The following is a 27,592-nucleotide window of genomic DNA, read 5'->3' as shown; positions in this document are numbered from 1 at the left end:
AGAGCCAATCATGTTGCATTTTTACAACTAAGACCCCATTTATTAAAATATGCATTTCAAAGGCAAGGATCAACTTTAGTGGAAATCTACGAAGCGGCTTTAAAGTAGAATTGGCAGATTAAATGGTGTTTTAATAACTCCCAATTTTATTAAAATATAGACTGAGTTTTGAAGTCCCCAGAATTTTGCCATTTTTTAGTTCCAGTCCAGATTGAAAAAGAGGAAGAGGTAGGCTGCAAGCAACCTCTCTGTCAAAAGCCCCGAAGCCTGGGAAAATGCAATTACGTAAGAACCAGTAAGAACCAATGAGAGAAAAGTCACCCCCGAATATGGTAACGATGGAATCTTTAGGGAGTTGTTCCCCCAATCACAGGCTATTTCTCTACCACACATGCTACCGAGGGGCTCACTAGTGAGGTGCATTTGAGCCTATCAGCAGCAAATGTAGGAGAGAAACAGCCTGTGATTGAAGGACCAATGGGAAAATGAGAGACAGAACATGTGCCAAGCATCAGAGATTGATGATACCTCAAACAACAGGGCGCAACAAGCCCCCACCCAGCACAAAAATAAAGGATGAATGCACCACGTCGAAAGTAAAGCCACTAATAACCTACTGAATCGAGCAGTAAATCAGATAGCTCCAGATTACCTAATTGAGGTGGTTAGAGTTAGAGGAATTGGGGGTGATATAAATTAGGAATAGGAAGCCAGTCAGCCCCTTTAGCCTCCTGCGCCATTCAATTAGATCATGGATGATCTGATTGTAACCTCAACCCCACATTCCAACCGGTCTCCGATAAATAACCTTTCACCGCTTGCTTATCAAGATTCTATCCAGCTGTGTCTTAAAAATATTCAGATTCTGCTTCCACCGCATTTTGAAGAAAAGAGCTCCAAAGACCTGCAAAAAATATTCTCATCTCCATCTTTCATGAGAAATCCCTTATTTTTCAAACAGTGACACCTATTTCTAGATTTTCCCACAAGAGGAAACATCTTTTCCACATCCACCCTGTCAAGACCCTTCAGGATCTCGTGTTTAAATGAAGTTGCCTCTTATTCTCCTCACCTCCAGTGGATACATGCCTAACCTGTCCAACCTTTCCTCATTGGACAACCTGCTCATTCTTGGTATGGGTTTAGTAAAGCTTCTCTGAACTGCTTTGAACGCATTTACATATTTTCTTAAAAAAGGAGACCAATACTGTTCACAGTACTCCAGTGCCTTGTACAACTGAAGTACAAGTCACCCTACTTTTGTAATCAATTCCCCTCGCAATAAATAACATTTACTTTCCTATATTTTCTATACCTGCATACTAGCCTTTTGTGACTCATGTACTAGGACACCTGGATCCCTCTGCATCTGTCCTCTGCAATCTATCATTTAGATAAGCTCCTTCTTTATTCTTCCTGCCAAAAGGAAAATTTCACATTTGCCCACAATGTACTCCATTTTCTAGATCTTTGCCCACTCAACATATCAATGTCCCTTTGTAGCCTCCTTATGTTCTTTTCACAATTTGCTTTCCTACTTATCTTGGCGTCATCCTATTTAGCAACCATGTCTTCAGTCCATTCATCCAAGTTATTTATATAAATTGCAAACGTTTGAGGCCCCAGTACCTCATCCCTGCAGCATACCATTGGTCATCCTTCCAACAAGTAAAAGACACATTTACGCCAACTCAGTTTCTTGTTTTCGAGCCAATTTTCTATCCATGCCAATACGTTATCCCCTACACCATGAGATAGATGAGTTAGGCTGAATTTTTATGCCTCACCTGCAGTCAGGCCACCCCGACCACAGTGTGGTTTGCCGAGCTGTCATTCATTGCGAGGGCGGGAGTGTCTCTGCTGCAGTTGCGTGTCAGATGGTGGTTCCTCCACATCTCTCCTTGGCTGCTGCAGCCACACATCATTAATCCTTTCCGTTCCCCTCTGCCTAACGCCCTCTCTTCCCATCCACTTTTATTTTACCTTCATCTTAGCTTAATGCCAATCTGATATTTTTCCCTCTCACTTAAGTTTCCAGGAGGAGGTAGTATATTTTGCAGAAAATACCAAATATCCATAATTAACGAAGAGTTTATCTTATGGGAGTGATGTTCCATTAATGTTCACCACATACACTATCCCCCAAACCCTTTGACTGACTAAGTGGAGCTTGGACTCCATTTCTCGCTAATTTAAAAATTATATTCTATAAACAAAAATATACATTAAAAGGTTTTGCTCATTGTTTCTCAGTTTTGTTATAAAGTCCAATAAATATGGGATGATACCTGACAGGGTGATGCCAAAACAAAGTGTGAAGACAAAATTAGACTATGTCCTAATTTTTTTTTTTGCATTGACAACTTAGTAAAATTGCAATGAAAAAGTTCATTTTGGAAATGAAGTACAGGAGATTTCTAATAAATTGAAACATCTCATTTATAAGTTGACAATTCAATATCTCACACTATTTGTGCTACCGTATCTATCTGAAGAGCAAAACCTTCAACACAAATGCAAAAAGCTAATGTTACAATGTGACCGCATTACATAATAAAGGAGTTAGTGAGAATAAAAAGGAGTTCCTGAAAACCAAAATACAGCTCGAGAGAAAATCCCAATTTGGACCCCTGGCAACAGGAAAGGGAACTCAAGGCTTTGAAGCTATGCTACTCAAAAATTGGGAATCTTGGCCAGAACCAGGAAAATTGCACTATTTTTGAACTGCTTATTATCCTGCTGTCAAATCACAGATACAAATGAGCATACAGCACAAGCGGTTGCACTTTATTATTTGTCGTACATAGATCACCAATAAAAGAACAACAGAGTTCTACTCCTGGGTTGTTAATTTTGGGGCAGAGGGCCTCAGCATTTACTTCCGCATAACACAAAAATAATTCCAAAATAAACTTGAAAAAAGTCTCCCACGAGACCCAATGCACTTCTGGAAACTTTTCACATGTTTGCAGAGGCCTAGCGCTTAAATTTTGTGCTAATCCCAACCAATGCATGACAAAATGATAAAATTATCAGACTACAAAGGTACATTGAAGTTAACGTGTCGACACACTGTTTTACAGCAGATTTGAAAAAAGTCAGCATAACTCTTGCGCAAATAAGCTTTGACAAGTTTTAAACCTTTACTTACCTGCCTCTGCTACCAGTACTGGAGGTACTTGAGGGTCTGACTGGAGTGTGGGAGTTAGCCATTGCCAAGGCTGCAACTGAAAAAAAAAATATGATTAATGGTTGCCTAGGTTGCCTATATTAACTGATAAAACTACAATTTGCTGTATGCTCATCAGTGGAAAATCAGGGAGTTATACCACCATCACCTTATATCTCATGGCCACCGAGGGTTTTAAGATTGCTTCAGTGTTTTGAGCCTAATTGAATGACAAAGTAGTAATTAGATTATGGTTTTGGTGTATCAAGTTAGCCAAATATGAACTTCAACTCTCTGAATCCTTCCATCTTGGTTCTGTCATTGTGAACAAGCTTTAGACAAACTATAAGGAGCATGTCTTGATTCATATTTTAACCACTGCAGGTTCAAGAAATGGCAGTAAAATTCTCTAGAATTCTTAAATTTTTATAAAAGTGCATTTAAAAATCACATTTGTTACCATAGATGGGTAGAAATGTTAAAGCAACAGTGTCATTAATTTGATTTCATAATCTTGTCCTTGGACTTCCGGTGGCGGCAATGCGGAGCTAAGCCGCACGTTCGGCAGCTCCCGCTAAAAACGGACTTTGGGGCTCTTTTCAGGGACCCCAACGGAACTTCGACGACGAATCCCGACGTGGGAAGGGGTCTGGAGTAGATCCCTAAGGTCCTATGGTCCAGACCAGGAATGGGGTGAGAGGAAAAACAGTGGAAGCGCCCCTGGAAAAGTGGGTGAAGAGAAACAAAATGGCGGCCGGCAGAGCCCTCAAGGAGCTGAGGCAGTGGGCGCAGGAGGAGACTCTGCTGCGCTGCTTCCAGGAGCTTAAGGTGGAGCTGCTGGAGTCGCTGAAGGCTACCACCAGAGAGCTGATGGAGACTCAGACAGCCCAGGGGGCCGCAATCCGGGAGCTGCAGCAGCAGGCCTCCGCAAGGGAGGATGAGGCCGTGGCCGTCGCGGTGAAGGTGGAGATGCACAAGTCGCTCCATAAAAAGTGGCAGGAGCGGTTCGAGGAACTGGACAACCAGTCGAGGCGGAAGAATTTGCAGATTCTGGGCCTCACGGAGGGGCTGGAGGGGTCGGACCTGGCGGCCTATGTGGTCGTTATGCTGAACTCGTTGATGGGAGCTGGGTCCTTCCAGGGGCCCACAGAATTCTGGCTAGGGGGCCCAAGCCGAACGAGCCGCCGCGGGTGGTGTTGGTGCGGTTTCACCGGTTCGTTGATCGTGAGTGCGTGCTCTGGTGGGCCAAGAAGGAGCGGAGCAGCAAGTGGGAGAACACGGAGGTGCGGATCTTCCAGGACTGGAGTGCAGAGGTGGCTAAGCGGAGGGCCGGGTTTAACCGGACGAAAGCGGTGCTCCACAGACGGAGCGTGAAGTTTGGCATGTTGCAGTCGGCGCGTCTGTGGGTCACCTACAAGGCACCATTATTTTGAGTCCCCGGAGGAGGCGTGGGCCTTTGTGCAGGCCGAGAAACTGGACTCAAACTGAGGGTCAAAGATGGGGGATTTTGTATGATAATGTAATTGTGTTTAATTTTTGCTCTGGAGGGGGGGGTTCTCTGTTTAATGCAAGATGTGTGTTGGCTTTAGGGTGGGTGGGGCGATGTCGTTATGTCTTTTCGTATGGGTCTGGTGGACGGGTTCAGGCAGGGAGGTAAACTGGGAGTGCGGGAAACTGGGAGTGCGGGGAGCTGGTGGTGGGGACTGGCAATGGGAGTTGCCCTAGAGGAGGCGGGGTTGGGCAGGGCGAAAGCGTGGGCTTTTCTCTGGTTTCCCACGCTGTGGGATGATGGGGGAGGGGTCGGGGCTGAGAAGCGCGGGCCGTAGCTGGCTGTTATTTTCCCGAGCAAGAGGGAGGGGGGGGGGGGGGGGGGGGGGGAGAGGAGGAGAAGAGAGAGAGAGGAGGGCCTGCTGATGGGCACGAAGGAGGAGGAGGAGTCCCACGTGGGGAGGAGTCGGAGGTATGGCGGGAGTCGCTGGGGTCAGCAGAAGTTAGCTGGCTCATGGGCGGGCTATGGAGGGAGGGCGTGGCTAGGAGGGGTCCTAGCCTGGGGGGCAAGAGTTGCCGCCGTGGGGAACAGGCCGAGCGGGGGATGCTGGCCAGTGGTGGGCAGGGGATGGGTTATGGCTAATCGGCAGGGGAGGGGGGCAGGGAGCCCACTGATCCGGCTGATAACCTGGAATGTGAGGGGGCTGAATGGGCCGGTCAAACGGACCCGGATGTTTGCGCACTTGAAGGGGCTGAAGGCGGATGTGGCCATGCTCCAAGAGACACACCTGAAAGTGGCGGACCAGGTTCGGCTGAGGAAGGGATGGGTGGGCCAAGTCTTTCATTCAGGGCTAGATGAGAAGAATCGGCGGTGGCATAATCTTGTCCTTGAACAAGATTAAATCTCAATACACATAACCCAGTAACTGGTGCAGTCTACTTCACTTTCCAAACAAGTAGTTACCTTAACACTAAAGAATAAAAGGCTGTGATTTTTCTTTGGCCCACCATATGCAGCCCACAACAGTTGACGCTTTAAACATCCACAATACAAGCTGTACTTTTAGACATACAAAGTGCTGGGTGGAATCAATACATTTCATGGAGTATGAATTTTGGTTGAGGTTGAGCCAAATGCCAAGGACAGAAGCATTTCCCACACAGTAATTTTAAATTCCCAGTAGTAACAGTTTTGAAACAAGTGCTCGTTTATACATCTCATCAACTCCATATGACTGGTTGAATTCACTGTTCTGTAACAAGTCCAAAGGGTGGATGAACTCAAGGGTTTGACAGGAGCAGGGTTCAAAGTCTGGAGTTGCTTTAGGGAGAGTCTTGATGGTGGATAAATTCCATTGGGAAGTCTGAGCAATAGTTACCCAGAAATTAGAAGTGGCTTTAAACGTTCTCACCCTTTCTGGGTAATCATTGATGAAATACAGTCGGAATCACCTGAAGTTTGAGATTTAAATCACATTTTCAGATGGCTCAGAGTTCAGGGCAATTGGCTCAGAATTCGGGGGGGGGGGGGGGGGGGGGAGAAGAGAGAGAGGAGGGGTGCAGTGCATCTTTGGGGTGTACCCACAAATAGTGATCAGAAAGGCTTTTTTGGGGGGTCACAGGAGATACAGTGCCGAGAGTTTGAGTAGTTGTGCTCTCATGCAGGATGCCAGTTACCTATTGAATGTTCCAATCTGTTTCCAGCCTTGATACTGCTCTTACTTGCACTAGAGTTAATTGTTGTGAGATGACTTTGAAGGGAAGGAATGGGGTTACTTTGTCTAATTAGGAATCTGGTACATGCTGGGCAGTTAACAGTGTAACTGACTCCTGTAGCACAAGAAAAACACATCGTCAGCAGAACCAGTTCTGATGGACAGCTCTTAAAGACAGATATCCAAATGTTATAAATATATATATATATTGAAAAACCATCACCACTAGAATTTTTGCATGAATTCCTTCTATAAAGGTTTCTGGCAACGAGGAAGATAGATACCTCAATCTGCTTTGAATACAGTAAAATTTTCAAGCAAATGAAGAAATAAATTACAACTATGTCATTTTGAACTCCAATAAAAATGAAACCTTACTCTCAGAAAATTACTAATTTCTTAAAAACGGAATTCCTTTGTAATTACACTGTGTGGTGGGGTAGCAGAAGAAGTGCAAAATTCCACCTTTAAATAAAGAACACCCTTTTCCACAAACAAGCCAAAGCCACCGAGAGGAATCTCCTCCTGTAAACACATCAGCAGTGTGCTAGATTTTATTTCACAGCACAACTTCATCCAAATAACAACTATGAAACCTTTCCACTTTTAATCATGTACACTTAACAGATTTAGTGGTCCCTTCCAAAGTAAGATATTACTACTGGGGTTGCAATCAGGCATCTGGTTCTTACAGAATCATAGAATACCAAACAGCCATTTGGCCCATCATGCCCATGGCAGCACTATCTAATAAGTCCTACTCCCTCACTCTTTCCTCATAGACGTGCTACTTTTTTCCCATTCAAGTATTCACAGTAACATCATTGCAGTGTTAATGCAAGCCTACTTGGACACTAATAAAGATTAATTATTATATACCCAATTCTCTTGGAACGAACGGTTGAATTTTCATCCATCACCTTTTCAGGCTGTACATTCCATTACATGCAGAAGTTACACGAGAAGTAGTTAACAGAACTGTACAAAATTAGTGTCATAAAAGTATTCAATAGATTATAAATTTCACTTATTGGCAAAATTTAGAAGAATTTAGCTTTCTTTTGCATCAATATATTTTTTATGATTTTTGCTGCACAATCCGTTTGCTTACTTGCTGGTCCAGGGGATGGCGCTGAGGGTCCAGGGGATGGGTTTGAACTGGATGAGGATGGTGGTGGGAGCGGTGGCGGGTGGTGATGACTGTCCGAGATAAATCTGCTCAACAAATTATCTAATGTACTTGATCCAGCATCATCCAGCTGCAAACAGAATTAACATCAAAGAAAATAAGTAAAGGAACAACTCTTTTGGAATGCAGCTCAAACCAAACTGCGTATTTTGCCTTACGCAATAGAGGGCTGACTAGACCAAAATGTGGTTTTTTTTGTTTATACGCAATGGGCTTGTGTAACCTAACTTCCCAATGAGATTGAATTAACCTTGACAGGTGACACTATGACAGCCACCAAGAATAGTTGCATTCCAGTATTTAGGCATGCAAGCAGAAATTTGCTCAGAGTTAGAGCAGAACTCAACTGAAAACGAGGGGCAGAAGTTATCAAAGCCAGTTGAAAAACATACTCTAGTGTCCATATTTTTGCTCTTCACATAAAAAAATGGATATAAAGGGAATTGAATAGATACAACAAGGAATCACAGGCAAAGTGAAAGGGTGTACTAATCAGGAAAGGCTGAACATACTCTTCTCCAGAGAACATGCACAGGAGACCGAGTAATTAGGTTACTGAAATTGTTTGATACGGTATATATAGAGAAACAGTTCCATTTGCAGGGGAGCGAGAGGGCATGAATATAAGATAGTTACTAATAAAACCAATAGAAAATTCAGGAGTAACTTCCGTAACTAAAGAATATGGAACCACAAAAGAGTAGTTGAGGCCAGTAGCACAGATTGGGTGGTGATGGTATTTCAAATACATGAGGGGCAAAAGAATAGATGTTCATGCTGACAGGGTTATTATGAAGTCAGATCAGAGGAAACACATGTTGAGCATAAACTCTGACAGACAAATCAAGCCAAAAAGGTCTGTTTCTGTCCTGTATGTTCTCTTATGTATGCAACTTTCACAATTACTGTGTATTAGCAAATGTGACACCACTGTTTAAAAAAGGAGTTAGGCAGAAAGCAGGTAATTATAGACCAGTTAGCTTAACTTCGGTAGTAGGGAAGATGCTGGAATCTATCATCAAGGAAAAAACAGCAAGGCATCTGAATGGAAATTGTCCCATTGGACAGATGCAGCATTGGTTCATAAAGGGCAGGTCATGCCCAACAATTTAGTGGAATTTTTGTGAGGACATTACCAGTGCAGTAGACAACAGGGAGCCAATGGATGTGGTATATCTGGATTTCCAGGAAGCTTTTGACAAGGTGCCACACAAAAGGTTGCTGCACAAGATAAAGATGCATGGCATTACGGGTAAAGTAGTAGCATGGATAGAGGATTGGTTAATTAATAGGAAGCAAAGAGTGGGGATTAATGGGTGCTTCGCTGGTTGACAATCAGTAGCTGGTGGTGTCCCTCAGGGATCAGTGTTGGGCCTACAGTTGTTCACAATTTACATGGATGATTTGGAGTTGGGGATCAAGTGCAATGTGTCCAAGTTTGCAGACGACACTAAGATGAGTGGTAAAGCAAACTGTGCAGAGGATACTGGAAGTCTGCAGAGGGATTTGGATAGTTAACGTGAATGGGCTAGTGTGGCAGATGGAATACAATGTTGACAAATGTGATGTTATCCATTTTGGTAGGAATAACAGCAAAAGGGATTATTTAAATTATAAAATATTAAAACATACTGCGGTGCAGAGGGACCTGGGTGCCCTATTGCATGAGTCGCAAACAGTTGGTTTACAGGCGCAACAGGTGATTAAGAAGGTGAATGGAGTTTTTTTTAAATAATAAATTTAGAGTACCCAATTCATTTTTTCCTATTTAAGGGGCAATTTAGTGTGGCAAATCCACCTAGTTTGCACATCTTTTGGGTTGTGGGGGCGAAACCCACGCAAACACGGGGAGAATGTGCAAACTCCACACGGACAGTGGCCCAGAGCCTGGATCGAACCTGGGACCTCGGCGCCGTGAGGCCGCAGTGCTAACCCACTGCACCACCGTGCTGCCATTGAAGGTGAATGGAGTTTTGTCCTTCATTGCTGGATGGATGGAGTTTAAAACTAGGGAGGTTATGCTACAACTGTATAAGGTGTCAGTGAGGCCAAATCTGGAGTACTGTGTTCAGTTTTGGTCTCCTTTCCTGAGAAAGGACGTACTGGCACTGGAGGGTGTGCAGAGGAGATTCACTAGGTTAATCCCAGAGTTGAGGGGGTTGGATTACGAGGAGAGGTCGAGTAGACTGGGACTGTACTCGTTAGAATTTAGAAGGATGCGGGGGGATCTTATAGAAACATATAAAATTATGAAGAGAATAGATAGGATAGATGGGGGGGGGGGGGGGGGGGGGGAGGAGAAAAGAGTTGTTTCCACTGGCGGGTGAAAGCAGAACTAGGGGGCATAGCCGCAGAATAAGGGGAAGTAGATTTAGGACTGAGTTTAGGAGGAACTTCTTCACCCAAAGGGTTGTGAACCTATGGAATTCCCTGCCCAGTGAAGCAGTTGAGGCTCCTTCATTAAATGTTTTCAAGATAAAGATAGATAGTTTTTTGAAGAATAAAGGATTGAAGGGTTATGGTGTTTGGTCAGGAAAATGGAGGTGAATCTACCAAAGAACAGCCATGATCTCATTGAATGGCGGAGCAGTCTTGAAGGGCCAGATGGCCTACTCCTGCTCCTAGGTCTTATGGTCTTATTTTATAGATGCAATCATTCTTGGCTAAAAATACAAAAGATTTCAGTGCACCCAGGAAAATATTTACTGTGTGTCAATCGATCCTCAAATTATTCCAGGAAGATTGCTGCAGACATGCAGATCATCTTGCTGGAACTGTTAATCAGAGCCTGGAGGCAGATATTTTGAATTTTGATTGCCCATGTGTGACATTATAACATCACTGGGTTGTGAGGTTGTTAATATGGGAGTGCTGTCCTTCAATAGACCATCTTGAAGTCATCTCACTTTAACAAGTTTACAATTAAATTAATGGCTGCCATCGCTTGATTACCGTCTGTTGTATAATGGCATACATTGCTGGAAAATTAATTTTATTTAGCTTCAGAATTTAATTAGTTGACAAATGACAGTCACTACTCATCATCTGTAGCATTTAACTAACTGACAAGGCAGAAGGAACAATCTTTTCATGATACTCACCTGAATGGGTGGGATATCTGGAAGCGGAGGAAGGTTCTCTGGGTTAGTAACTGAAGGAATAAGGTCTATTGTTGCAACTGTGGGACTGGTGGGCCCACGGTTTGCACCAGCCAAACTAGCTGTGGTGGGACTAGTTGGATTTGGAATGCTATTGTGCACCGAGGCTGCAGAAAATGGTCCGGTGTGCCCAGGATTTGCATGCTGTCAGGAAACAAAACAGGTGACACATTTTAGTTTGATATTAGATGAAACGATCAAAATTCTCTCCACCCATTCATTTGGTTTGGCAAGATATTTTCCAGCAGGACTATTTGAAACAAAATTGGAACCAATTTGCCTTTCTATAAATGGCAAATTTCAATTATTTTTAAATTCAGTTGACATGGACCAAAAAACTTGGCTTCAAACTAGAATACTACACAAGATCAAAGGTTTGCCTGCAAAAATCCAGGGTTTCGGATTTGGGCCTACTGATGCCACAAAAAAATTACAATAAACTTTAAGGCTTCAATGACCATTTTGACCTTTTTGCTTGCCACTTACTTCTCTGACCCTTTTGCTTAGTGTCTCTGCCTCACTCAGCGCTTCCGTCTCTGATCCTTGGAATTATACAAATGGCTTTGCAAGCATTAAGTAGCCATTGTTGTAATATAGAAAATATAAGTAAAATAAACAAACTGCAAGGGTTGGTTTTAAAATTGCATCTCCCACATGCTAACAAAATGGCTATATTAGTAATTTACTACCATTCCTTTGGGAAGAAAAAATGTAATTAATAAATAACAGGAACATGCCCAAGTTGATTTTTATTAAGCTACCAGATGTTGTGAATTTGAAGTAGACCATGTTACCTGTCGTGGTATCTGAGGCATCATTGGGTACTGGTGTCCATTGTGTCGAGACATTCCAGCCATGCGAGCAGCATTTTGTGCCATTCTCATCTGATGGGCTTGATGAGCCTGGTGGGCCTGAAGTGCAGCGCCATTCAAATTTCCTCGAGGCATGGTTTGCATGCTAATCAAACGTGGAGGCTAAAAAGATAACATGAATCAACTTAGGCAGGGTTTAAAACAAAACTAGTCAACTTCAGAAATTTATTTATGATTTTGTGTACATACAAACTTCCTTTGACTTGGGCAAGAAGTAAATATCAGCATTAATGACGGTGATTAACTGGCATGGAATGGGGTTAAGTATGCCTTACAATATCTGCTATACAACTATCAGCTTTCCAGCTGTATTGAACAATGGCAGGCAATGTGATTTCAAAAATACTAGATCCATTATATTTAAAATGTATGTTTTCTGCAGTTTTCAGCTATCGTCTAGACACTCAAAAGTTGAATACTCAAGATTGTCTTTCCTCATTCAACCCCAAATTATTTTGCTTATACAAGGTGTGCAGCAATCAGATTATTTGAGCTCGAGAAAATTACCAACTTATGTACTTTATCACTTTTTTTGTTACACATGAACTCTTGAGCCAGCTCTGCAATTTGATAAGATCATAGCTGATCTGATCGTGACTTCAACTACACTTCCCTGTCTATCCGCCATTTTCTTTTTTTCCCCCATTCTTCATTCCTCAGACTCTCTCTCTCTGGAACCCACAGTCACTACTTACTCTATTCTTTTTAAAATACTGGTCGCAACTCTCATCATCCGTTTTATATTTCGAGCTAACTTTCTTTCCTACTCTACCCCTCATTTTGTTATTGTTTGCTGGGTCTTAAATTCTGTCCAATCTTCTGATCTACCACTAATCTTCGCAGAAGTGTACACTTTTTCTTTCAATTTTATAGCATCTTTAATTTCCTTCGTTAGCCACAGATGGTGCATCCTTCTCAGAGAGTCTTTCTTTATCATTGGATTGAACCTTTGCTGAACCTTATGAAATATCTGCCACTGAATTTCTACTGACCTACACCTTAACCCATTTCCGAGTTCACTTAGCCAACTCGGTCTTCACGTGATTGCCTTTATTTAAATTTTTTAAAACTAGTCCTTGACCCACTCTGCTCTTCTTGAAACCGAATGTAAAATTCAAGCATGTTATAATCACTGCTACCTAGACGTTCCTTTACTATGAGGTTATTAATCAATCCTACCTAATTTCAAACTACTGAGTCTAGAATGTGCTGCTCTCAGAAATTGTCCTGATAATGCTTTGCAAACTCTTTTTCCAGACTACCTTTGCCAATCTGATTCGTTCAATGTTTCTGTAGGTTAAAATCACCCGCGATTATCACCATACCTTTCTTACAAACTCCCTTATTTCTGTATATTTAGTCCTACCGCATTGTTACTGTTAAGAGATCTATAAACTTTTCCCCAAATTGACTTTTTTGATCTCTCATCGTTGTTCTGTCACCCTTAACAGAGCACTCCAACAACCTTTTCTAACTTCCTGTCCTTCTGAAATGTCTCCTCGAATATTCAATGTTCAGGTACCAGCATTGGTCATCTTGCAGTAAGAAGTCTTACAACACCAGGTTAAAGTCCAACATGTTTGTTTCAAACACTAGCTTTCGGAGGACTGCTTCTTCCTCAGGTCAGGTAAGATTTCTCTCTGTACTCACCCCAGTCCAACGCCGGCATCTCCACATCATGGTCATCTTGCAGCCATGTCTCTGAAATGGCCATCAGGTCAATATATTTTTTTTCTATTGAGCTGACAATTCAGCTGTTTTGTTAGGAATGCTATGTGCAGTCATGTACAGAACCTTTAGTTTTGTCATTTTGCTATTTTTGCCAACTCTGGCCTTAGCTGTTCGGTCTCTTCCTGTCACGCCAATTGCCATTATCCTTATTGCCACCTTTACCTCTTGCCTCCTCCTTTAATTTACTCATATTCCCTTACAGCCACCTGCTCCACCCCCCGAAAAAACTATTTGGCTTAAAATCCTCTCTACACCCTTCACATGTTCATAAGCAGTTTATCCCTCTATCAAGAGGAAAAAAATAGGCTGCATTTCAGTGACATGATATACAATGTACCTGCTGCTGGACCATCTGTGGTACTGTAGTCCTGGGGTGCTGTCCTACTGGGTGACTCATTCTCATCTGTTGCATCTGCTGCTGTTTCTGTGCAAACTGCTGCTGCATGTGCTGCAGACGCAGCTGTGCAAGATTAATCTGACCCTGAGGTTTTCCCCCAGATGGCCCCTGGCCTTGGGAACCATGCCCAATAACTACATTGGGAGTGTAACCTGGAGGGTTCGGCTTGTTTTCAATCACAAGGTTACCTAGTTTAGAAAATAAAAATAAAGTCTTTGGGTTAATTTTTATTTGCAGCTGGTCATGTAAATCATTACAAATGTCAATGCAATGGTTACGTTTGTTGGTTCTTGGAGGAACTGTGGCTTTTGGACATATTTCAGTTTGTAATACAAGACAGCAATGGTAAACAATACTGATTAAAAACTGTCGAGTGGGCAGTTCAAATTGGTGCAACAGGGAAACAAACGAAAGAGATTGGTTGTTACAAACTGCAAGATATTGTAATCAATTAAAAATTTGGAATGAATAGGTGCCGCGCCATTAGGAAGTTTATAGTTTTGTTGTATTTATCATTTTTTTATTTTGGTGATATCTTACCTAAATTCACTACATTTTTTGCCCAGAATGTGGGATCACAGTGAAAGCGCATCCCACCATTCGCAGCTGGGACAGGGTCACATCGAGCTCGGAGAATATGTCGCAACTGAAAGGTAATCTGAAAAACATAAATCATTGAACAATTGCACAATTCAGTATTTGAAGAGTTGAACCAATCTTTCCATGTAAATATTTGCCATCAACCTGTGCAAATCAAAGTGAGAGCTTTCTACTTAGATTAAAATTGCTATTTTGCAATCTTGAGTATTTGGATTGGGGTTGAATGTCTAGCCTATTAGGACAGCACGGTCGTGCAGTGGTTAGCAGTGCTGCCTCACGGCGCCGAAGACCCAGGTTCAATCCTGGTTCTGGGTCACTGTCTGGGTGGAGTTTGTACATTCTCCCCATAATTGTGTGGGTTTTGCACCAACAACCCAAAGTTGTGCAGGGTAGGTGGATTGGCCATGCTAAATTGCCCCTTAAATTGGAAAAATGAATCGGGTATTCTAAATTTATTAAAAAGAATCATCTAGACTATTGTTGATATTATACCTGGTCTTATTTGCACATATTTAGTTTCTCCAGTTCGTGTCGCCCTGTGATGGATGCCCAGTATTAAATGGGGTAAAAATGAATAGCTGTATCATTGAGACTTTTTAACCTATTTCAATTGGAGAGGATTATGGTTTACTGATGTTATGATGTTGCTATGACATTGAAAGTCAAGTTCCACAGAAATAAGCTATCTGGATTGTTAAGACCATGAACTGGAATACCAGGTGAAACCAATAATTGTGTCCTCATATAACGGGTCTGTTTTGAGAACATTTGGCATCCGGCACATTCCGGAGATGATGCAGATATCATAATTCCCACTTCAAAATGATAAAAGTTTCTTAATCTAGGTTTTAGCTTTTATGAACAAATTAAATGAGTCAATCTACACACAAGAGCTGAGAAAAAGATTATGGGCCAACCTTCATGTCCCCATGCTCACAAATTTATTTTGTTGTTCTGTCCTTTTGTTATAAAACCACTTACCTTGTTGACAACCGAGGAACTTTTAAAGCCTTTCAGACCTCAGAGTTTTCGCAAACGTGCAGATCTGGAGCAGGTTACACATGCGCAGTTCTGTAATTTCTACGATCTTTGGGCCCAGTGTGCCTGTGCAAGAGAAACTGTGCAGAGCTGTGTCGGTGACTGGGAGCAGAGAGCTAATGTCCCAGCGACTAAGGGACCGAGACTAATGACCCAGCCAGGGGACAGGGAGGTGTCCCAAAGGGAGAGGGGACAAGGAGAGGTCCAAAATGAAGATTTCCAGAGAGGGGACAGAAACAGGAAAAGATGACAGTTCATCTAAAAGGTGGAGTAGAGAAACAGACTTCAAACAGGAAAAGGGCTGTGGGTAGCAACTTTAAGGGATAAGAACTCAGGAGAAGCCCTGAAGATCCAATAAGCCAGCAGGTTGGCAACTTTGTGCTGCGAGCTGTTGGGGAAAGGTACCTCTTTGTAGTTGTGTTTTGCTTGGAACAGCCAAACAGCTGAGGTTATGCTTGTGAGTTAGTGTTTGAATGCACATTCGTGAATCCAGGTGAATAGAATCTCAGAAAAGGAGTGATTTGTGGATTAGGTCTCTAAAGGAAATGTCTGGAATCCCTTGTGGTTTGTTCAAAACCCGTGGAAATCTTTTGACGTTATTCTATCAGCAAGGGTCTTGACTCTCAAACTTTGTCTACTTTAAACAAAACTTGATTGGTCCATTGTCTGATCTTATCCAAAGCTTTGGGTATCTGTTCTAAGATCGTAACACTGAAAAGACGTGATTATCAATTTTTATTAGTTAATGCTCCTCTGAAGCACCTTGGGACATTTTACCACATAAAATTTACACACACGACTGCATGGCAAAACTGGGTTCCAACTCCATCTACAAGTTTGCTGACGATACGACCATAGTGGGCCGGATCTCGAATAACGACGAGTCCGAATACAGGAGGGAGATAGAGAACCTAGTGGAGTGGTGCAGCGACAACAATCTCTCCCTTAATGCCAGCAAAACTAAAGAGCTGGTCATCGACTTCAGGAAGCAAAGTACTGTGCACACCCCTGTCAGCATCAACGGAGCCGAGGTAGAGATGGTGAGCAGTTTCAAATTCCATGGGGTGCACATCACCAAAAATCTATCCTGGTCCACTCATGTCGACACTATCACCAAGAAAGCACAACAGCGCCTTTACTTCCTCAGGAAACTAAGGAAATTCGGCATGTCCACATTAACCCTTACCAACTTTTACAGATGCACTATAGAGAGCATCCTATCGGGCTGCATCACAGCCTGGTATGGCAACTGCTCGGCCCAGGACCGCAAGGAACTTCAGAGAGTCGTGAATACCGCCAAGTCCATCACACGAACCTGCCTCCCATCCATTGATTCCATCTACACCTCCCGCTGCCGGGGGAAAGCAGGCAGCATAATCAAGGATCCCTCCCACCCGGCTTACTCACTTTTCCAACTTCTTCCATCGGGCAGGAGATTCAGAAGTCTGAGAACACGGACGAACAGACTCAAAAACAGCTTCTTCCCCACTGTCACCAGACTCCTAAATGACCCTCTTATGGACTGACCTCATTAACACTACACCTGTGTCTGCTTCATCCGATGCCAATGCTTATGTAGTACATTGTATATATTGTGTTGCCCTATTATGTATTCTCATGTATTTTCTTGAATTCTGTTTAATTCCCTTTTCTTCCCATGTACTGAATGATCTGTTGAGCTGCTTGCAGAAAAATACTTTTCACTGTACCTCGGTACACGTGACAATAAACAAATCCAATCCAATCCAATCCTAAAAGGTGTTTTATAAATACAAGTCGCAGTCTGGAACAAAGATGGATCAACGGTCCCCATTTCCCAAGATTAGTGCCAATCAGTTCAATGATTGTTCCCAAGAGAGTATAACAAGGGCAGAGCATGTCTTTCCATGATTTAAAAAAAAAACATGTGGCAGCATTGCAAGTCAGCTATTTAGGGAGCGATACCAAAATGTGACAGGAAGGGAAATGCGCCTAGTATTCGGCACAAAATAAATGAATTAACGGCACAAATTGAGGTTAATGTGTATGATCTTATAGCCATTAGAGACACATGCTTACAAGGAGATCAAAGTTGGGAACTAAATATTCAATACAACAGGCAGGAAGGAAAGTGTGGTGGTGTAGCTTTGTTACTAAGAGATGGAATGAATACAATAGCAAGAAATTATCTTGGATCTCAGGTGTAGAATCCATATATGGGTGGAGGTAGGAAATAGCGACTACACCACAGGTGGGAGTAGTCCATAGGCTTGTTAACTGTAGCTATACTGTCGGATGGCAAATATATCAGAAGATAATGAGGGCATTAAAAAAGGCAGTACAGTAATCATGGGTGATTTTAATCTATTATTGATGGAAAATTGATGGAAATGTTAGAGTCCATTATGAAGGATGTAATGGCAGAACATTTCAAAATACACAATATAAAGCAGAGACAAGATGGCTTCTTGAAGGGGAAACCATGCCTGACCAATTTATTAGAATTCTTTGAAGTGGTAACAAGTAGATGTTATATACTTGTATTTCCAAAATGTACTCGATAAGGTAGCATAAAAAAGGCTACTTAACAAGACCCTGTGGTGTTGAGGGTAGTATATCAGTGTGGATAGTGGATTGGCTGACTAATAGAAGTCTAAGAGGGGCATTTTCAAGATGGCATCCCGAGTGGAGTACTGTGGGGGCTAGTCCTGGGGCTACAATTATTTACAATATATATTAATAATTTGGACGAGGGAAGTGAATGCACTATTGCCAAGCTTGCAGAGGACACAAAAAGAGGTGGGAAGGCAAGTGGTGAGGATGACAGAGTCCACAGAGGGATATCGGCAGGTTAACTGAGTGGGCAAAAACTTGGCAGATGGAATATATAGTAGGAAAATGTGCGGTTCGGCACTTTGGTAGGAAGAAGAAAGGAGCGGAATATCATTTAAATGAAGAAAGACTGCAGAAAGCTGCAGCACAGAGGGATTTGCTTGTCCTCATGCATAAATCACAAAAAGCTAGTATGCCAGTTCAGCAGGTAATAGGGAAGGCAAATGGAATGCCGGCCTTTATTTCAAAGGGAATGGAGTATAAAAATATGGAAGACTTGCGAAAACTATTCAAGGCACTAGCATGACCACTTAAGAGTCTTTCCTGTTTATTTCTTATTATTTTTGGTCTGTGGACCTATAATCAGAATGTGCCTTGAAGCAGAAGTGTGTTTGCCAGGATAGTGTGTTCCTGGGATTTGTATTTTGGAGAGGAGAAGCCAGACTCGTCAGCACTGAGTGAATCTTAGGAAAGGGTTTGGAGGAAATCTGTTTGATGGACTAACTGACAAACAGTGGGTTGTCCAGAGACAGTGTTCTGCCTCACAACAGTCAACAATTGGCTCCTGCCAGGTGTTTCTTTCCCTCCCCAGAGAGAATCTGTCAGAAGCCTCTAGACCATCGAAGGAAGAGGAGCTGTGTTTTCTCTCGCTCTGCTGCCTGGGTCTGTAATAAAGTGTCATGTGAGAGTACCTTTAATAAATGGGTGTATAGAAAGTAACTGTAGTGGATGTACCTTTAAGAAATGGGTGTCTATCAGTGATGTCAGAGTATGGATGGAGCTGGGCTGTGTCTGCTTTTATTTTCACTTTGGGCTGTCTGCTACAAGATGTGTTTTAGTTTTGTTTTGAGAGCTGGCTAGCTGCAGAAAAAGCAAGCAGCTGTATAAGGATCTCTCTGCAATCTAAATACTGTCTCCAGATCATTTGGGTGATTTCAAAGTGATAACTGCTCTCAGCAGAAAGGGAAAGGAAAGGGAAAGGGTTACTTATAGAATATTGTACCTGTGAGGATGATTGGTGTTGATAGTCAAGATGTTTACTGTGGGTTTATAAAGTGTTAACTGGTTTCATAAATAAACATTGTTTTAATTTAAAAGTACTTTAGTTCTCTGTTGCATCACACCTATAAAGTGGGCCCTCGTGTTCCCCATAACCACAATCTATTCAAAGTTATGGGTCAGGTGAACTCCATGATGCACTTTGGGGTTCTCTAAACCCTGGCCCACAACAAACGGAAAAGAAAGTATCCAACTGAAGGCCTGTGTGAAGTACACTAACTGGAAGACATCCATCTGAATCAAAAGATCTTACCTCTTTATTATATTTTCTAACCACCCTTTCCCTCTTTTTTTTAATCTGCATGTGTGTAGAGAGTTGGGGGTGGAAAGAGAAATCAGCTAGTGGATAGCCAGTTGCATTTTATGCCTATTTAATTATAATTACTGTTAATAATAAAAGGTCAGTTGTAGTTAAATTTTACAAACCTGATTGTAGTCAATTTAACTCAGTCAAAGACATGGGCATTAATCTAAAATTTAATTTCACCTGTGCTGTGATTTGAAGGAATGGCAATATATTTCCAAGTCGGGATGGCAACTGGTTAATTTGCAAGCAATCAACCAGAATATTTACTGTTCTTATGCAGTATTTGACCTAGTTCACCTGTTCAGAGATCTTTACCCTTAAGGATGGAGAATTATACCTCACCATTGGTCAAAGGGTCCCGAGTACCTTTGTTCTGTTATTTGAAAACTTTCATATACATCAAAAAGCCACTAGTCGACGCAACCTCAGTTCACAAAGTAAGACCTGATGGCAATCCTAGGGGGGGTAGTCATTGGAATGAGACAACCGGTTGTAAAGCACGTCTCCTCCTCCTTTCTTGACTTATGAGGCCAAATCTTTGGTAAAGATAGATAGTTTTTTGAAGAATAAAGGGATTAAGGGTTATGGTGTTCGGGCTGGAAAGTGGAGCTGAGTCCACAAAAGATCAGCCATGATCTAATTGAATGGCGGAGCAGGCTCGAGGGGCCAGATGGCCTACTCCTGCTCCTAGTTCTTATGTTCTTAAATAGTATTGATCGATCCCACACATATCAACTTGTTTTGTCTCGGAGCACTACAGAACAAGCCGGACGATACTTAATGTTCAGGTGGACTGCTATATCATAGGTACATACTACAGTTATATAGGAAAGATTCAACTGTGAACATTAATTGGTATTCCACAAAACCCTCCTCTAAACAGATCTGGTCCACACTCATCAGAATTTCTCGTAAAGACATCTGTTTTTGTCTCATCCACTCCATTTGGCGGTAGGTTCCGTATTCTAATCATACTCCAGCTAGAGGTTTCCTTTCAATTTCCTACTGGATTTAATAGTCATTATCCTGCATCTGTGACCACTGGTGCTGAACATCTCCTCTAGTGGAAGCCCTTTCTCTATATCTACCCTATCAATCTATTTAATTATTTTCAAAGATTCAGTCACACCTCCGTCTTCGTTATGTGAAGAAAGGGAGTTGCCTTTACTGATAGTAAGGCCTACTTACATCTGGCATCATCTCTGTAAGTCTCCTTTGCACCACCTTCATTGCCTCTAAATCCTTTTTGCAGGTTGAAGAGCAGAACTGAACAATGTACTCTTAAATGCAGTTTGTCAAAATACCTTTCCCACCAAGAATTGGTACCTTGCATAGGACTGCTGCTAAAAGAAACCAGTAGGAGCCCATGTATAAAGACACTTAAAGCCACTGATTCTCACTTGGGAGTGTAGGACTTTGTTCAGTATATCGTGTGTATGGCATTTTGTATTTGGTGCTTTCAATAGAGGCATAAACTGACTAAGATGACCAAAATGATTTTCTTGACTGCTGAAGCGATCTGACCTGAAGGGCATAGTGGCTTCCATGTTAATTTGACTGCATTTTCCAGTAAATCTATTGGTTGGACACATGCATACAATGGTATTTCAGTTAGGAAGCCATCTTGCCCCAATATTTATATCCTTTCCTGGTGATGACACAAACAAAACTTTTCCTTCAACACCCTGCCCATATTCAGATTTTAATAACAATTACAAACATGTGTCTGCATAACATTAAGTTTCTTTTTTGTTGAAAAATATTCTCTGCCAGCAACTGGTTTTGCAGTGTCAATTTTGGTTCTTGAAAATGAAATGAAAAATGAAAATCGCTTATTGTCACGAGTAGGCTTCAATGAAGTTACTGTGAAAAGCCCCTAGTCGCCACATTCCGGCGTCTGTCCGGGGAGGCTGGTACGGTTCTTGGTTACCTAGAATTTAACAGCATGGAAATACATCATTCAGCCTAACAGGTGAATGCAGGAAGTTGATGCTGCACACATGCCTCCTTCCACCTTACTGCATTTCACTCTATTCAACGTATCACGTGTTAGGAGCCTAATTTTTTCAATATAGGAAGGTACTGTCTCACCAGTCGTTTGCTGTAAAGTAGTGCTGTGCTGCTTCCACTGGAAATGGCCCATTTGGCAAAGTTCATCACATGCTCCACCTGCCTTGCGAGACTGGTAACATCCTGCTGCTGCTGCAGTAATTTTATCTGCCTCTCTTTTGTCACATTCTGCAGAAAAGCAGTGAAGTCCAGTCAAAGTGAGGTAATGTTCAGTAGCACTGGGATATAATCACTGCGCAAACATTTCTGCATCATACCTCAAGTTGCTGCAATAGATTCTTGCCCTTTTTGTTGATCTCATTAATGAGTGTGAAGATGGCAACTTTAATGTCATGTTCAACTTTCTTGTTCGTATCAGTTACTTCGTTTAACCTAATAACATAGGAATAAGTAAATATACGTAAGTAATCCAGCAGAAACAATCTTCTAAAATTCGATTCACAAAGAATGTTAAATATTCCTCATCTTAACCAATACTTCAAGAGCTTCAAAAGGTAATATATACCCTATACACCCACAGAACGATTTGCAACTTACATTTATGTAGTGCCTTTGATCTAATAAAATGTTCCACGGTGCTCTAAGGCACTGGTATAAAATTTGACATCAAGCCATGCAAAGAATAGGTTGTAAAGAGCGTCTTGTAGACAGAAGAGACGTGGAGATATTTAGGGAGGGAATTTGAGCGCTCTTAGAACATAGCACACAGTGCAGGAGGCCATCCGGCCCATCGAGTCTGCACTGACCCACTTAAGCCCTCACTTCCACCCTATACCTGTAACCCGATAACCCCTCCTAACTTTTTGGTCACTAAGGGCAATTTACCATGGCCAATCCACCTAACCTGCACGTATTTGGACTGTGGGAGGAACTGGAGCACCTGGAGGAAACCCATGCAGACACAGGGAGAACGTGCAGACTCCGCAGACAGTGACCCAGCAGGGAATCAAACCTGGGTCCCTGGCGCTGTGAAGCTGCAGTACTATCCACGTGTGCTATCGTGCTGCCCATGTGCTACCATACTATTCTGGAAGGCATTCTAGAGTAGGACTTCAGGGCGGGATGAGGCCATTAAGAGGTCTGAAAAAAGGTTGAGCATTTAATCAAGTCATTGCTTGAACAAAATCCAGTAAGTATTGGGATCATGGGTAAATGGGATTTGGCATACAAACAGGTTTTGGATTACTAGATTGATTGAAGAACCATGGAAGGTTGGCCAGAATGTGTAGATAAGTTTAGTGATAACAAAGATACAAATGAGGGTTCTAGGTGCAGTTAGGTCAGGACATGTTACGAGGGCAGTACGGTGGCAGAGTGGTTAGCACTGTTTCCTCACAGCGGCAGTGACCCAGGTTCAATTCCAGTCTCGGGTGACTGTCTGGAGTTTTCATTTTCTCCCAATACCTGCGTGGGTTTCCTCACCAGTGTCCTCCCACATTCTAGAGATGTGCAGGTTAGGTGGATTGGCCATGTTGAATTGCCCCTTAATGTTCAAACGGTTTGGGGATAGCGTGGAGGTGTGGGCTAAGGTGCTCTTTCCAAGAGCAGTGCAGTCTCAATTGGTCAAATGGCCTCTTTCTGCACTGTAGGGATTCTATGATCAGTAGAAATAGACAGCCTTAATAATATTGCAGATGAAATGAAATGAAAATTGCTTATTGTCACGAGTAGGCTTCAATGAAGTTATTGTGAAAAGCCCCTAGTCGCCACATTCCGGCGTCTGTTCGGGGAGGCTGTTATGGGAATTGAACCGTGCTGCTGGCCTGCTTTAAAAGCCAGCGCGTTAGCCCAGTGTGCTAAACAGCCCCTAAACAGCCATTGCTGGCTCTATGTGTCTATTCATATATCAGTAACGCCGCACCATATACCAAATAACAGATTCAAGACTGGCTTCTTGGGTTAAAGGCAATTTGCCACCTTTATTTTTGTCAGCTCGTAGTGTCTATTAGTGTCATTCTTCCGGCGGAGCAGGCAGAGGGGGGAGCGATTTTTTGGTAAGGAGAGCTGAAGGTAAACTGAATTTTTGTTTTTAAACCTACTTTTTTTGAGTTGTTTTTCTTTCAGAGCAGCAGGAAACCAGAAATCGACCGTGGGAAGTTCTGGGAAGGTCTGTAGTGCCTGGAGATAAGTTGGGCGGTTCCTAAACCCGAGACACTACGCTTGTAGTGTCCCCCACCCTTCCACTTCCTCTAACCTAAAGGGTTGAGTGAATAATAGGTAAGCGCTTTCTTTCTTTCTTTTTCCTGTTTTACCTGCAAGTTATCTGGAGGGGATGGCAGTGCAATGTTCCTGTTTGAGGCGAGGGACACCGTTAGTGTTCCTGCTGATTTCACCTGTTGTAAGTGCACCTATCTCCAGCTCCTCAAAAAACGCGTTAGGGAACTGGGGCTGGAGCCGGATGAACTTCGGATCATTCGGGAGGCAGAGGTGGTCATGGATAGAAGCTTCAGGGATGTAGATACTCCGAAGAATGAAGATAGATGGGTGACGGTGTGAGGGGCTGGGAGGAAACAGTCAGTACAGGGATCCCCTGCGGTGGTTCCCCTTAGTAACAAGTATACCACTTTGGATACTGGTGGGGGGGGACACGACTTACCAGTGGTAAGCCATGGGGTACAGGTCTCTGGCAAAGAGTCTGTCCCTGTTGCTCAGAAGGGGGGGGGGGGGGGTGGAAAGAGAGAAGAGGAGTAGAGCATTAGTCATTGGGGACTCCATAGTTAGGGGGACAGATAGGAGATTCTGTGGGAACGAGAGACTCGCGGTTGGTATGTTGCCTCCCAAGTGCCAGGGTCACGGATCGTGTTTTTGGGATCCTTAAGGGGGAAGGGGAGCAGCCCCAAGTTGTGGTCCACATAGGCACCAACGACATAGGTAGGAAAAGGGATGGGGATGTAAGGCTGTTATTCAGGGAGCTAGGGTGGAATCTTAGAACTAGAACAAACAGAGTTATTATCTCTGGGTTGTTAGCCGTGCCATGTGCTAGCGAGACGAGGAATAGGGAGTGAGAGCAGTTGAACACGTGGCTACAGGGATGGTGCAGGAGGGAGGGATTCAGATACCTGGATAATTGGGCTCATTTTGGGGTAGGTGGGACCTCTACAAACGGATGGTCTACACCTGAACCAGAGGGGTACCAATATCCTGGGGGGGAATTTGCTAATGCTCTTCGGGAGGGTTTAAACTAATTCAGCAGCGGGATGGGAACCTGAATTGTAGCTCCAGTATACAGGAGGTTGAGAGTAGTGAGGTCATGAGTAAGGTTTCAAGGTCGCAGGAGTGTACTGGCAGGCAGGAAGGTGGTTTGAAGTGTGTCTACTTCAACGCCAGGAGCATCCGGAATAAGGCTGCAGCATGGGTTGGTACCTGGGACTTCGATGTTGTGGCCATTTCAGAGACATAGATAGAGCAGGGACAGGAATGGTTGTCGCAGGTTCCAGGGTTTAGATGTTTCAGTAAGCTCAAGGAAGGTGGTAAAAGAGGAGGTGGTGTGGCATTACATAGAACAGTACAGCACAGAACAGGCCCTTCGGCCCTCAATGTTGTGCCGAGCCATGATCACCCTACTCAAACCCACGTATCCACCCTATACCCGTAACCCAACAACCCCCCCCCTTAACCTTACTTTTTAGGACACTACGGGCAATTTAGCATGGCCAATCCACCTAACCCGCACATCTTTGAACTGTGGGAGGAAACCGGAGCACCCGGAGGAAACCCACGCACACACGGGGAGGACGTGCAGACTCCGCACAGACAGTGACCCAGCCGGGAATCGAACCTGGGACCCTGGAGCTGTGAAGCATTTATGCTAACCACCATGCTACCATGCTGCCCCATTGTTAGTCAATGACAGTATTACGGTGGCAGAAAGGACGTTTGAAGAAGACTCGTCTACTGAGGTAGTATGGGCTGAGGTTAGAAACAGGAACGGAGAGGTCACTCTGTTGGGAGTTTTCTACAGGCCTCTGAAAAGTTCCAGAGATGTAGAGGAAAGGATTGCAAAGATGATTCTGGATCGGAGCGAAAGTCACAGGGTAGTTGTTATGGGGGACTTCAATTTTCCAAATATTGACTGGAAACACTATAGTTCGAGTACGTTAGATGGGTCAGTTTTTGTCCAATGTGTGCAGGAGGGTTTCCTGATGCAGTATGTAGATAGGCCAACAAGAGGCAAGGCCACATTGGATTTGGTACTGGGTAATGAACCAGGCCAGGTGTTAGATTTGGAGGTAGATGAGTACTTTGCTGATAGTGACCACAATTAGGTTATGTTTACTTTAGCGATGGAAAGGGATAGGTATATACCGCAGGGCAAGAGTTATAGATGGGGGAAAGGCAATTATGATGTGATTAGGCAAGACTTAGGATGCAGAGGATGGGGAAGGAAACTGCAGGGGTGGGCACAATTGAAATATGGAGCTTGTTCAAGGAACAGCTACTGCGTGTCCTTGATGATAAGTATGTACCGGTCAGGCAGGGAGGAAGTGGTCGAGTGAGGGAACCGTGGTTTACTAAAGTAGTTGAACCACTTGTCAAGAGGAAGGAGGAGGCTTATGTAAAGATGAGATGTGAAGGTTCAGTTAGGGCGCTTGAGAGTTAGCCACGAAGGACCTAAAGAGAGAGCTAAGAAGAGCCAGGAGGGGACATGAGAAGTCCTTGGCAGGTAGGATCAAGGAAAACCATAAAGCTTTCTATAGGTATATCAGGAATAAAAGAATGACTAGGGTAAGAGTAGGGCCAATCAAGGACAGTCGTGGGAAGTGGTGCTTGGAGTCCGAGGAGATACGAGAGGCGCTAAATGAATATTTTTCGTCAGTATTCACACAGGGAAAAGACAATGTTGTTGAGGAGAATACTGAGATAGAGGCTACTAGACTAGACAGGATTCTGGTTAGTGTGAAAATAGATAAGTCCCCTGGGCTGGATGGGATTTATCCTAGGATTCTCTGGGAAGCTAGGGAGGAGATTGCAGAGCCTTTGGCTTTGATCTTTATGCCGTTAGTGTCTACAGGAATAGTGCCAGAAGACTGGAGGATAGCAAATGTTCAAGAAGGGGAGTAAAGACACCCCCGGTAACTATCGACCAGTGAGCCTTATTTCTGTTGTGGGCAAAGTCTTGGAAAGGATTATAAGAGATAGGATTTATAATCATCTAGAAAGGAATAATTTGATTCGGGATAGTCAACATGGTTTTGTGAAGGGTAGGTCGTGCCACACAAACCTTATTGAGTTCTCTGAGAAGGTAACCAAACAGGTGGACGAGGGTAAAGCATTTGATGTGGTGTATATTGATTTCAGTAGTGTTTGATAAGGTTCCCCACGGTAGGCTATTGCAGAAAATACGGAGGCATGGGATTGAGGGCGATTTAGTAGTTTGGATCAGAAATTGGCTAGCTGTAAGAAGACAGGGAGTGGTGGTTGATGGGAAATGTTCAGCCTGGAGTTCAGTACCACAAGGATCGGTTTTGGGGCCACGGCTGTTTGTCATTTTTATAAATGACCTGGACGTGTGTGTAGAAGGATGGGTGAGTAAATTTGCAGATGACACTAAAGTCAGTGGAGTTGTGGACAGTGCGGAAGGATGTTGCAGGTTACAGAGGGACATAGATAAGCTGTAGAGCTGGGCTGAGAAGTGGCAAATGGAGTTTAATGCAGAAAAGTGTGAGGTGATTCATTTTGGAAGGAGTAACAGGAATTCAGAGTACTGGGCTAATGGTAAGATTCTTGGTAGTGTGGATGAGCAGAGAGATCTCGGTGTCCATGTACATAGATCCCTGAAAGTTGCCACCCAGGTTGAGGGTCGTTAAGAAGGCATACGGTGTGTTAGCTTTTATTGGTAGAGGGATTAAGTTTCGGAGCCATGAGGTCGTGTTGCAGCTGCGCAGAATTCTGGTGCAGCCGCATTTGGAGTATTGCGTGCAGTTCTGGTCGCCGCATTATAGGAAGGACGTGGAAGCATTGGAAAGGGTGCAGAGCAGATTTACCAGG

At 43.2% G+C, this 27,592-nt stretch overlaps 1 protein-coding gene across 2 annotated transcripts in view; it reads right to left on the bottom strand.

Moving 5' to 3' along the window:
* trim33 (tripartite motif containing 33) overlaps nt 1-27,592 on the bottom strand; it is a 242,703-nt gene that overhangs the window by 30,391 nt on the left and 184,720 nt on the right. For both annotated transcript variants that reach the window (XM_038820775.1, XM_038820776.1), the window contains exons 6-13: nt 21,862-21,976; nt 21,626-21,772; nt 14,260-14,377; nt 13,660-13,907; nt 11,514-11,693; nt 10,663-10,863; nt 7,484-7,631; nt 3,152-3,227 (exon numbers count right to left, since the gene is read on the bottom strand). In XM_038820775.1, coding sequence (XP_038676703.1) covers nt 3,152-3,227; nt 7,484-7,631; nt 10,663-10,863; nt 11,514-11,693; nt 13,660-13,907; nt 14,260-14,377; nt 21,626-21,772; nt 21,862-21,976 — 1,233 coding nt within the window. The remainder of the gene's footprint in view (nt 1-3,151; nt 3,228-7,483; nt 7,632-10,662; nt 10,864-11,513; nt 11,694-13,659; nt 13,908-14,259; nt 14,378-21,625; nt 21,773-21,861; nt 21,977-27,592) is intronic.

The sequence above is a fragment of the Scyliorhinus canicula genome, chromosome 15 (assembly GCF_902713615.1).
Source record: "Scyliorhinus canicula chromosome 15, sScyCan1.1, whole genome shotgun sequence".
NCBI classification, from domain to species: Eukaryota; Metazoa; Chordata; class Chondrichthyes; order Carcharhiniformes; family Scyliorhinidae; genus Scyliorhinus; species Scyliorhinus canicula.
The sequence above is the reverse complement of the archived record's forward strand: the minus strand, read 5'-3'. Positions and strand labels throughout refer to the sequence as shown.